General features: G+C 44.4%; 2 protein-coding genes across 2 annotated transcripts in view; both read right to left on the reverse strand.

Annotated features, from left to right (window-relative positions):
- Window positions 1-2,615: 2,615 nt before the first annotated feature.
- LOC145655712 (uncharacterized) lies at window positions 2,616-5,153 on the reverse strand. The gene is made up of 3 exons (XM_081709197.1): window positions 5,083-5,153; window positions 4,937-4,992; window positions 2,616-4,845 (listed from the first exon to the last, which is right to left on the reverse strand). Exons 1-3 carry the CDS (start codon window positions 5,112-5,114, stop codon window positions 2,696-2,698), a joined length of 2,238 nt encoding a protein of 745 aa, XP_081565323.1. The 5' UTR covers window positions 5,115-5,153; the 3' UTR covers window positions 2,616-2,695.
- Window positions 5,154-7,420: 2,267 nt separating this feature from the next.
- LOC118240770 (homeodomain-interacting protein kinase 2-like) overlaps window positions 7,421-12,807 on the reverse strand; it is a 190,853-nt gene continuing 185,466 nt past the window's right edge. The window contains exons 10-14 of the mRNA XM_081709178.1: window positions 10,676-10,734; window positions 8,231-8,446; window positions 7,983-8,096; window positions 7,658-7,720; window positions 7,421-7,537 (exon numbers count right to left, since the gene is read on the reverse strand). Coding sequence (XP_081565304.1) covers window positions 7,421-7,537; window positions 7,658-7,720; window positions 7,983-8,096; window positions 8,231-8,446; window positions 10,676-10,734 — 569 coding nt within the window. The remainder of the gene's footprint in view (window positions 7,538-7,657; window positions 7,721-7,982; window positions 8,097-8,230; window positions 8,447-10,675; window positions 10,735-12,807) is intronic.

The raw sequence follows: 12,807 nt of genomic DNA on the forward strand, positions 1-12,807 counted from the left end.
AAGGAGGAGATTATTTTCCTGGCACCAGCTCTCCAGGTGTTTAATCTCCTCCAGGTAGGCCCTCTTGTCATATGGATGCAATCCTGGATCCTCCAACTTAGTAGTGAGTCTGGAGGGGATGAGGGTATTAAATGCTGAACTGTAGTTGACAAACAGCATTTTAACATAATTACCCCTCCCTTTGTCCAGGTGGGTCAGTGTGGTGTGGAGCAGATGTGCAATTGCATCATCAGTGGAGCGGTTGTGGCGGTATGCAAACTGCAGTGGGTCCATGGAGGCTGGCAGTGAAGAGGTGATGAAGTCTCTGACTACCTTTTCAAAACACTTCATCACGACTGATGTGAGGGCAATGGGGTGGTAGTCATTGAGGCCAGAGGGTCGAGCTTTCTTTGGGACGTGGACGATGGTGGATCACTTGAAGCTGGATGGGACGATACCGAGCATCAGGGAGAGGTTGAAGATGTCAATGAATACCAGGGCTAGCTGGTCTGCGCAGGCTTTGAGGACTCTACCGCCGCCTTCCTGGTATTCACCCTTTTAAATACTCTCCTCACGTCACTCTCCATGATGATGAGAGGGCGCTGGCTTATGATGGGCTCTGCGCATGTTGGCTGCTCCGATAGCACCATTAGCATTGTTAGCGCTAGCGCTGTTAGCATTAGCACTGCTAGATGTAGCCTCGAAGCAAGCGAAGGACATGTTTAGCTCATTCACCAGAGACTCATCTGCACTCATCAGTCCGCAGGGTGGGCTTCTGTAGTCCGTGATCATCCATATTCCCTGCCACAGGGATCTAGAGCCACTCTGCTGGAACTATGTCTCTAGTTTCCTCCCATAGCACTGCTTCACCTCCCTCACTGCCCTGCACACTCTGTATGCCACAGACTTGTACTCCTCCATGTTCCCACTGATGATCCCCGCGTTGCAGGTGGCAGTGTGAGAGTTCAGAGCCTCGTGGATGGTTTTGTCCACCCAGGGCTTCAGGTTGGGAAACTTCTTGATAGTGGCTCTTGGAATCCCAATAAACCCTACTACTGCCTCCATAAATTCGCTGACATCATCATTGCTGCACTGAAACATGTCCCAGTCCATGTCATCCAGAGCGTCCTGCAGAGTAGCCAGCAATTGGTCTGTCCAGCATGTGACCTTCCTCTGAATTGGAGTTTCCCGTTTCAGCTTAGTACCGCTGAGTTCAGCCACGACTCGGTGAAGCAGAGGAGGTTGCAGTCCCGAATGTCCCTCTGGAACTTTATCCTGGCCCGGAGGTCGTCGAGCTTGTTGTCCAGAGACTGGACATTGGCTAGCAGGATGCTAGGTAAGGGAGCTTGGTGTGCCTGAGCCCTCAGCCTGTTCCTGACGGTGGCTCGTTTTCCTCGAGGCCTTTTCCTAATGTCGCGTCTTTTGTTCTCCTTCAGGATCTCCGTCGGCCATCTTGGGTCTGGGGTTAGAGACGGCTTGAGGTGAGTGCTATGTAGACTAAGAGAAATAAGAGCATCTCTGCTGTATGAGATGCGTATCGTGGTGAAGAAAGAAAGAAGGGCTTTATAGATGTCAGGAATAGCAGGAAGAACAAAAAGGGCAAAGAAGATAGCGAAAAGTGACAGGTGTGGATGGAGCAGTCGTGATGGCAGCCGACTTCACTGGTGCCATCTTGAAATAAATATATATTGTACATACGCGTTTACATCCTCATTTCAGTATAAGGCTCAACCTGTTTTGCTTTCTTAGGAAAGAGAAGTTACAGGGACCATGAACCAGGTTACAAGAAACAAGTGGAAACATCATTCACACAGATCAACAATAAAGACAAGGAGAAAACAGGGACTGTAGATCCTGCACTTCATGTTGAACACAGCCTCAGCCAGCTCTTTAACCAGGTTTCATAAAGCATTTGTGTTTTTTAAAAAATCTGACTTATCTATTAGATTAATTTAATGATTTAAGTTTGTGCCCCCAACCTCTTCCTTCAACAAATGTTTTTAAAAAAGAAAAAAAATAAGTTTCTCAAGAAAGGAAGACTTTGTAGTGTTCTTTAAGAGGATGTTCACCTTCTTTCAAAATCACCCTCTTCTAAAAATGACTGGGTGGTGTCTCAGCACCTCACGCAATTTTTACATAAGTGATTTGTGTGTTAAACCAAGTTCAACTAAAACTGCATTGCTCCTTCAGCCTCAATAGAATCACTACAGAGGAACCAACCAACTAAACGAAAACACTTCCCATACACCTTAAAGTGAACACCATTTAGGTAAACATGAGCCAGTTTTAAACAACCCTCAATTCAGAATGAGGACTTCCACACAGTTGTCAGTGTACTTCACAGGTCCCATTTCAAATACAGTCTTATGAAGGTCCATGTGAAAATGTGAACTGTAAACAGTCAGAGTGAATTCTGCTGAACATGCACTAAACCCACACAGCTTTAGACCTCAAGCAGTTTGGACATCCTCATTCTAACTAGTGTAATTGTGGCATACAAGAAAAAGGGGGCCAAAAAAACAAACAAACCAAAGAGCCACCTCACTACAGAGTCCCCTGTTTGTCTAGTGTCCCCTTCAAATTTCACACAGCATTGTTTAACCAACAGAAACCAAGCAGACAGCAGTGTTGCCAACACATTTTATTTAAGAAAGCAGGATTAAGAAGAACCAAGAATAGTTTCAGCATCATTTTGTTGAACAGCATTAGCCTGAGCCTAGTGCTTGACCATCCCACTGAACTGAGTAGGAGGCAGTTGGGGTTTACTGTGGTGGTAGTTGGAGTGACTAGGCAAGTCCTGAGTGAAGCTGTAGCTGCTAGAACCACTGGACACACTTGATGGGGAACCAGTGTAGGGTAACTGCACGTCAGAAGACTGTTGGCCCACATTAAAATCTACAGCAAATACTGGCTGTCTTCTACCTGCCTGCATCACAGCATTCTGTCCCCACCCACTAGAGTAGCTGCCAAGATGCCCTTTGGACAACCCATTCATGCTGGATGGGGTCTGACTTGCTGGGTTGTATTGGTTGAAGGTTACTGTGCGGGAGGCAGTTTGGGGAGGATTTGGGACCCCCTTCTGGGACTGGTCAGTGTGCAATGCAGTCTGGTGGCTCCAAGTTTGGCCCATGCTCCCAACCTGTGAAGGGGAGGCCCTACATGAGCTGCTGCTTTGAGCAGCATCATTGGATCGCTGGCTGGGGGAGGTCATGGCAGAACTTGTACCGGAACCCTGCAACTGGGCCTGGGCAGACTGGTGGCTTCCTGTCTGCCATGTACTCCCAACCTGAGAATGGAGGAACCTAGAGGAGCTGCTTTTTTGTGGAGCATCACTGACAGACTGTTGGCTACTAGATGTCACACCAGAACCAGCACTGGAGCCCTGCATTTGGGACTGGGCAGTCTGTAGTGCAGACTGTTGGCTAGTGGACTGCCACATACCTGTACCCAGCACAGGTCCAGTCTGTATTGAAGCATGATCATAACTAGAGGGCTGGGTTCCTACACTGTGGGTAAGCACAGGTGCATAATAACTGCTGCTTTTTTGCACATCACCAGCTGACTGCTGGTGGGTGGAGCTCAACCTCTGCATTTGAGACTGACCAGCTTGCTGTGCAGACTGCCAGCCAGTGTTCTGCCCTGTGCCTGCACCCTGGACTGGCAGAGGCCCATAGTAGCTGCTTTTTTGTGGAGCATCACTGGCAGACTGTTGGCTAGTAAAGACATTTGAACTCACACTGGAGCCCCGCGTCTGTGATGCAAATGGTTTGCTCGATGTCAGCCATCTACTTGCAGTCTGAGAAGGACCAGACCCACGACAGCTGCCATGTTGCGCTGCATTCTTGACAGGCTGTTGGCTAGTAGAGGTCAAGCCAGAATCCACACAGGAGCCCTGCATTTGGAACTGGGCAGGTTGCATTGCAGACTGCCAGCCAGTGGTCTGCCCTGTACCTGCACCCTGGGCTGGCAAAGGCCCATAGTAGCTGCTTTTTTGTGGAGCATCACTGGCAGACTGTTGGCTTGTAGAGGCAATAGAAGAACCAGCACTGGAGCCCTGCATCTGCAACTGGCTAGTCTGCCCTCTCCATGTCTGCCATCCATTTGCAAACCGAAAAGGAACAGCCCCGCGAGAGCTGCCATGTTGTTCAGTATCCTTGACGGGCTGTCGGCTAGTAGAGGTTACACCAGAACTCCCACTGGCACTTTGGCTAGCTAAGAGTCTGGATTTCAGCTGTGTGTAGCTTTGAGATTGAGGGGAAGGAACACGAGAAGGTTGGACCTTCTTTGAAGGATGGTATGTTGGGTGGCCTGAGGATGGAGCCCTGTAGTCTCCCTGATGGGTAGGAGCAGATTGAACAGACACAGTGTGCATTGTTGAACCAGTATACTGAATTGGGGAACCTTGAGCACTGGATATAGAGTCCAAGCTGCCAGCAGACCCCTGATGCCAGACACCTTGTTGAAACAGACCACTAGAAGTCTGGGGGGTGCCAAAGACATGATTAGCACTCTGCCCCTGAAACTGAATTTCACCATTACCAGAAGAATCCTGCAGTTGAGCTTTGGCTACAAGTCCAGGGAATTGCTGGCCACCTTGGAACACAGACTGGTAATACCCAGCAGAGCCACTTGCAGTCTGTGCACTTGAATCCATTTGACTTCTGGAACCGCTCCTTAAACATCCACCCGCAGTCTGACTGGGTTCCAGGCCTTGCTGAGGGAACACAGAGCTACTTTGCTTAGATGCAACACTGGAAGGAGAGCCCTCCATCTTGGTCAGATAAGGTAGGTAGCCAACTTCTTGGGGCTGAGCCACAGAAGCTGATGTTGCTACACCATACCAATGTGGTGCAGATTTGTTCCACACTTGAAGGGGATGAACAGAGCAGAGATTGCTTAAATTCCTGAATAGACACAAAGCATCACCATTTGTGGTTTGATCTGAACAGTTTCTTACCACCAAGCCCCTCTGCATCCCTCAGCTGAAATATGACAGGGAGGAGTAACCAGAACCTACAAGACAAAAAGGCATTTAAACATGAAAATCAACTCTCTTAAACACATACAAGGTAACGCCATAACATAAGCACAGGATATGACTACCTTCTGCTCCACCACATTGTACTGCTAGACATGGGAAACCCCAATACCCAGTTTCATACACCAACCCTTCCCCCTGGGAGAAGCACAGACAGACACAAGATCCCAGTTTGTCTGCATTCCTTTTAAGCCTCTCATTAAAGTTAGCTCATAAGAATCACCTGTTCAAACTCTTTTCAGCCATTATCTAACCAATTAAAGGAACCTACGAGTGAGTACCAAGAGCTAGAAATGATAATGGGCTGATATTAAGCATAACAGTAATATTGCGGTAGTACCAGAGGCTGCATTAATTGTACAGGCCTTAATGTTCACTTCTGGTTTGTTTGTTTCCTTCTCACATGGGTGGAATTGAGTTTGGCTGTTTGTTTGTTGAGCATTTGAATCCATCAAATATCCATGTTTCACTTTATTTTTGTTTAGAAATATTTTGGAGCCATTGTTATTCCTTTCATACATCTAGTCTTGATGAAGGTTAGATGTAGGCTGGAGTTGTGAGGAATACAAAATTATCTTTCAGACACAGAATTATGATCAAAATTATAACAACATGAAGGTTGTTTCTCAAAACGTCCTAACATCCTTTTCAGATAGAATTTTATTTTTCCTTTCCATGAAAATGTATTACATTGATCTTATTAATGTCAGATGGACATGCTTAAACAGAGACACTGCATGGACGTGTCTCTTCACTTTAAACAGAGATAAACATGTAGAAGTGTTCTGTATATTTTACAGGACCTGATAGAGATCTGGTAGGGGAGGGATGTACTGTACAGTTCTGGGTTTGTGGTGGTCCATGCAGAATCCAACAACACTCACCGTCATATCCAACTAACAATGCTTTGATATTTAGTTATATATATTAGAAATCCCACATGAAGTCTAATGCGTCAGTCATTGTAGTGATGCATGTGAACATGTAGAGTAGCAGTTTTAATGTATTGTATGCTCATATAATATCCTGTGTAGCTGTACCTGTTTATGATAAATGGCTTTATTGGTGTTACTTTTAAAAAGTGAAAGATTCTCATTAGTCAGCTTTCATTCACAGCAAGGCATGCACAAGAGGAAGAGTGGCAATAACATATTTTCAGAAAAAAAAAAATTCACCGTGAGAAAATGAATACTAGTCAGATACAAATGTTGAAGAGAGTCCTCAGTCTTTCCTGACAACTACCAATCAGATAAATCACCAATAATCCATTCCTCATTGTTTACTGCTGTTTTTCATGGTCATGCTTTCATTCAAAGGAGAGTGTATGAGGATACCGGTAGGTGAAGGAGAGAGATAGAGCCCATAATGCCATTACACTCGTCTCATCCTGCTGTACACACTCATATAAGCTTCATAGATGCACCGAGAGGCTGTCACTTGTTGACTAAAATATATTTTTCCTGTCCAATCTGGTTCATTGAGAGTAAAAAGGAGGGTATGAAGCCACTAAACAGGACAGGGACAAGTGACAATTTAAGAGATGCCTTAGATGATAATGGAGAGAAGCACCAGAGGAGGGGAGACGGTGGGAGAGCAGAGACAACTGGGAAGGAGATTAGTAGACAGAACGAGAAGAGAGGGGGCTGGAGAGAAGTGGAGAGGTTAAAGTGAGAAGAGATCCTTGATGCACACCCAAATGTACTTGTACATCACTTCCTAAACCTTGGTCACAATATCTGGACTCGTCTTCATACAAATGCATAGATTTCTGAACATTAGTATACTTTGCCCCTCAATTCTCTTATGAGGGAGTGAATTCCCTGTGACCTGTTCAGTTTATGATTATGGCCTTGCTCTGCATGGCAAGTTTTAAAATTATGCTGAGTGGCAATACAGCATCAGATGAGGGGACACTGGTGAAGAGTGAAGAGTAGAGAAAGAAAAGAGACAAGGCATTTGTACACTGCACAAGAGAATTTCATTTCAATACAACTAAATAACCGAGTAATTACAGAACAGTCACCCAGTAGCATTAGATCTGATTTACACTTCAGGTAAAAGGACAGACTCTCATGGTACAATGCAGTACAACGTGGCCAACATTAGTGCAGGCAGCAGGTCACGTAGTCTACAGTTTGTTACATGGAGACGTGTATTCTGTAACGGCCACATCACCTACAGGAGAGAATAAAGGATAACAGGTTCTTATTCATACTACACAGGAGGACATTATAGCACATTTAGTGTAATTATAATTCAGTTCATATGATCTTGTTCCTTAATTACATATTGAAGAGTGACGTGAAATAAGGTTGGTCATTTCTACTTCCAAAAATGACTCATGTAACATCTGTCCCAACCCTCATCTTCCATTATGGAATCTGAGGATAATGGGACTGGTTCTTACTGGGCTGGTAGTAGTTGTAGATCTTCAGCTGGCTTCAGGTTCTGCACCACTATATCCTGCTGGATAACCAGAGTGTAGGTCTCTCCCTTCTTCAGCTCGGGGAAGGGAGACAGCTGTGTCACCATACAAAATCACGTAGACCATTGTTAATGTTTGTCCCAACATACAACACACTGTTCATCTTGCAAGCAAGTTCATCTGAAACTGTTGAACTAGTGAAAGCCTGTTCTTACCCCGTTCAAGTACATGACGACGTTTCTCTCCGTTTGATCCACATGCTTTACAGTGGCATTCTCCTGTAGACAGATTATTTATAAGCAGACCAGCTAATGCATGATGGGTATTTTCAGTGAGGTCAAAGTTACCGCTATAGAGCCAGATACTGGTATCAGTGACCCCTCAACCAGACTGAACCCAGACAGCAGCTTGACCTCAATGACCACCATGTCCGTCTCAGTCCTGTTATCATTATACCCGAAAGACAAATTAAAGCAAAGTCAAAGGGTTACATGGGCAAAGCCATTCTTTCCTCTTGTTCTCTAGTAGAGCTCAGCTGACAGTCACAGTGACCCCCACAGACAGGTTTGGGGCACTGCAGTTTGATGTTGTGTTGAATGAGATACTGAAGGAGGAGAAGTCATTGGGAGGAGGGATGTTGTAGTGCTGGGTGAACTGGAAGAGAAATATTAGTAGCATACAGGATCCCTAGAGTCATTTACACACCCATGAAACTACTCAAAATGGTCTTCAAGCATATCCACACCAAGGTGCCCCATGATCAGCACAGGAAGTGGCACCAGACTAACCTGCACAAACACAAAGCCTTGGCCTGATGCCCTGACATTGTAAACCCCAGTCACTTCTTGCAGCTGGATCTGCTGGTACAGTAGTCTTTTGTTCCGGTACACCATGAACTGGGTCTTCAAGCCGTGCGGCGACGTCACAGTCACCGCAATGGTGTCTGTTGTACTGTAGGTTGCAGTGCTATATTTTGCCAGAGCCTGAAGAGCCAATACAGTGTCCTGGGCAGAGAAAAGGATTAAAAACAGAGATACAATATTGAGTGGGTTTTAAGAACAGGAGCTGACCCTGCTCCTATACTGACCAAATTGGTACTTATTGTAGGGTATTGTTTTACACTGGTGTTGTCTAACAAACAATAAGGACTAGAGCTTAAGATAGACATTTTGTATTTTGTACTTCTAGGCATCAGCATTGACCCCTGTACATTATTTGAGTTCATTGGTATCTTGGTCCAACCTACTGTACTGGCTAGGATGTATTCTATGAGGAAATGAAAGCACATTTACCTGACACTTTTATCCAAAGCAACTTACAATTATGACTGAGTACAACTTGAGCAATTGAGAATTAAGGGCGTTGCTCAGGGGCCCAACAGTGGCAGGGTTTGAACCCAGACTCTAACAAATATCAAGTACCTTAACCAGTGAGCTACCACTGCCATGAGCGCATTTGCAAGTTGCTCTAGATAAGAGAATCTGGATGGAAAGAGAAGGAAGGGAGAGAGAGAAGGATAGAAAGTGATGGTCCGAGAGGTGGAGGGGGGTGACTGATGTCCGATGTTGTGGTGGTACGGGTGAAGATCAGGTCCAGAACATTGGCCGCTTTGTGAGTCGGAGGAGAGTGGTTGAGAGTGAGGTCAAATGCTGTCAACAGTGGAAGGATGCAGGAGGAATGTAGCTTGTCTGATGGATACACACACACACACACACACACACACAAACACACCAAACGAACACAGGACGCAACACTTGAAAAAATATGCTTTTTTCTCTTATGGTTAGTGTTTTTCAGTAATACTCACATGAATGCTTTATTGTCCAAGACAGGAGACATTATGCACTGTCTGCATTGAAAAACCTTTAAATATAATTTATTTGAATATCAGTTGTCCTTCAGTCTGGCAATGGTCATTTTCATGTGTCTTACTTGTCCATTTTATGCTTATTCATATCCCCCAAAAGTCTGTTTAGACAAGCGGTAACTTTAAGCTCTTTCGTGGTGCTCTGTGGTATCTTTACGCACCCCATGTCTTGTCTTAAACTGGTTGTTTTTCCAGAGCCATTAGTTTGATGCTTTATCATGGACGTTGAGCCAAAGCCATCATTTAGGCCCAGCCGACAATTATCTGTCCAAAACGGTATCTGGAAAGAGAGTCTAGCTAACTGGAAGATGTCCACTCTCTTGAAGAAAAATCATGGACAACAAGAAGATGGAAACAGACGGCGGAAAAGAAATCATATATATATATATATATATATATATATATATATATATATATATATATATATATATATATACACATATACATAAAAGGAATCATATACATGTACATATACATAAAAGGAATCACATACATATACATAGTATACATATACACATACACATCATACACATATACATATATCTGCTTATATACACGCAGTGCCCCCCCAAAAAAATCCAACAACTCTACACCAGTTAGATGAAGGAAAACAACACAAGCATTAAGTAAGTATCCATGACAAATCATTGTGTGGGCAACGAATGGAGCGAAACGTGTTTCCTAGTTGTCTCTGGTTTTGTGATTGTTAATAAATTAATAGCAGCAGACTTCCAGGCCCAAGAGGTCACAAAGTCATGCCCAGCAAAGAAGCTCTAGGGCTAGGCACACTTCAGGCCATTTGACACCTTAATAAATTGAAAAACCAGACTTCCAGGCCCAAGAGGACACACAAGCATGCCCAGCAAAGTAGCTTTAAACCTGGGCACACTTCATGCAGTTTGACCCTTTAAATAATACTACAAGCAGACTTCTAGGCCCAAGAGGTCACACAATCATGCTCAGCAAAGAAACTCTATGCCTGGGCACATTTCAGACCATTTGACCCCTTCTGTCATTCAAAGCACCAGACTTCCAGGCCTCTAAATCACAACCATATGCCCAGCAAAGTGGCTTTAAACTTGAGCAAACCTCAGACCATTTGACGCTTTAAATCATTCAAAGCACCAGACTTCCAGGCCCAAGAGGTCATACAGTCATGCCCAGCAAAGTACCTTTAAACCTGGGCACAAATCAGACCCTTTCTGTCATTCAAAGCACCAGACCTCCAGGCCTCTAACTCACAAGCACATGACCAGCGAAGCACCCCCTTGTCCAGCCACACTATACCACCTTACCCCTCCTGGAACAACCACACCTCCAGGGCACCATACGCCCATCACTCATTCCCACCAAACTGCACCCTCACCTGGCCACGCCACACCCTGTCTCCTCGTTTACCCTCCAGGTATGCACACCTCCACAAACCTGGCGCACCAGCCGAACCTTTTGGGCCCAGACTTAAGCACCCCTCCTCATACTAAACCCTTTACACCTGCCCCTCTCGAGCTCCAGGCCACTGGTGCATTTCCAAAGAGTCCGGCCACTGCTTCATTTTGGGTTCTGGCAGGTAGAGGGTAACTTGGAGGAGATCAAACCTGAAGGACTGGTCACTTTAAACCAGTTTCTAATAGTCCCCTTGGTTGTGATAGGTTGTGGATCAGTGTGTATTCTGGATCAGCAGGCCTGGGACAAAATAGTTTTTAAACAGCGAGTTTTAGTTTTTTAAAGACTGCGTGGTAAGTATTCGTTTAAGACTAATAACTTTTATTTACTTTAATCACTTGATTATTTCACAATTAAAGAATTTTTTTTTCTAAATATAAAATATATGGGGGGAGCGGTCGGGGTGGTGTGTGTGGGGGCGGCGTGATTGACCGCTGTCAAATCAATCAATCAAATTAAGCAATAAATCTTTTTGACCATTAGTATATACTATCTCTCTCTCTTATACACAGTCATACACGCACGCACTCATATACACACACACACACACACACACACACACACACACACACTCATACACACACACACTCACACTGTTTTTGTATCGGAATAGTCGCTGAAGTCAAATTTCACACACATATATGCACTTCTTTTGCACTCTTGCACATCATTCCTACTTGCTACTAGAGTACTGTACTATATCAGCACTGTACTCTGAATTGTTCTGGCTGCTACAAGTGACTGCTATGTTCAGTATAGCGTGTCACTGACTCCTATGCACAACCCATTTTACGTATTCCCAATACTGCGTACTGGTAAAAATAAATGCACTGTCTGTTCTTTGTGTATTGGTCCTGTCCTGTATTTATTTATTGTATGACATTATTGCACTGTATTGTATTGTTTGCACTCGTGTAGAGTGCTGTCTGTTGCACTTGTTTTGTTTTATGTTGGATCCATGGTCCGGGAGGAATATTGTTTCGTTTTTGCTGTGTACTTGTACATATCTGAAATGACAATAAAAGCCTTTTGAACTTTGAACTTGAACTAATTGGTGGGAACATTTTTATCACACTAATTTCACCTGAGCACTTGGTCTGCATATTTCTAAATGAAAAGAAAAAGTTCTTACAAACAATAGAAAGCACACACCTAATTTTTCATATATAAAGTGGCTTCTCCTACTACTAATTCAGTAGTACTTTACTTGCACAGCTGAAGGACCTCAAATACCTTTCATTACTCAAAGACAAAACATTAGAGAATATTCAAGGGAAACAGACAATGTTTAAATATGACTACTCAATTTTTTAAACATCTATGTGCAAATGATTTATTTCAAAGCTTAAGGTTTTGATCATACCATCAAAATCAGGAGTGAAAGACAAGTCAGAGAAAATGTGTATTTGACGATATGCTATTTATTTTGGGAAATTCATTGTGGGAGAACATTCTGGCCTGAGGGCTTGTAATTGCCAGCGTGAAAGGGTCCAAGCATCTCTCTCACTTTGGGTGAGGCGTCCTTGTGCAGGTAGTGATGGGGCTTTTTGCCACTGTTGTCACGTATGTTGCAGTTGGCACCATGATCACACACCAGAACACTCAGGACCGATTCATGGCAGTGAAAAGCAGCGATGTGTAGTGGGGTGTAGCCGTCGTAGCTCTTGGTGTTTACGTCAACCCCTGGCCCACCTTGCCGTGATAGAAGAAGGATCTTGCTCATCATTTCGCTGTTTCCTTGTTTAGCAGCCCAGTGAAGTGCTGTGAAAACAGACATGAAGTTTCTCCTCTCTGCCAGCATGATGTCCTGGAGCAGAAGCTGGCAGATTTGATCCTGCTGTCCTGCTGGACACTTCACAAGCCAGTCGTGCTCTCTTGGACCTAGGGGGAAGAAGGCTGACTGCTTTGCACCCAAACCTGGTTTGGTGTCTTTGTTGATGTTTTTCAGGGCTGGTGAAGCAGGTGCCATAGAGTGACTCTGCTTGGTCATGGCTGATCTGTACAGGTCATATCCATCGTTCATTTCAATCAGACATTCTATCGCAGTCCTTTCAG

Source organism: Electrophorus electricus, unplaced genomic scaffold (genome assembly GCF_041902795.1).
Source record: "Electrophorus electricus isolate QZ-2024a unplaced genomic scaffold, ASM4190279v1 Scaffold32, whole genome shotgun sequence".
NCBI lineage: Eukaryota > Metazoa > Chordata > Actinopteri > Gymnotiformes > Gymnotidae > Electrophorus > Electrophorus electricus.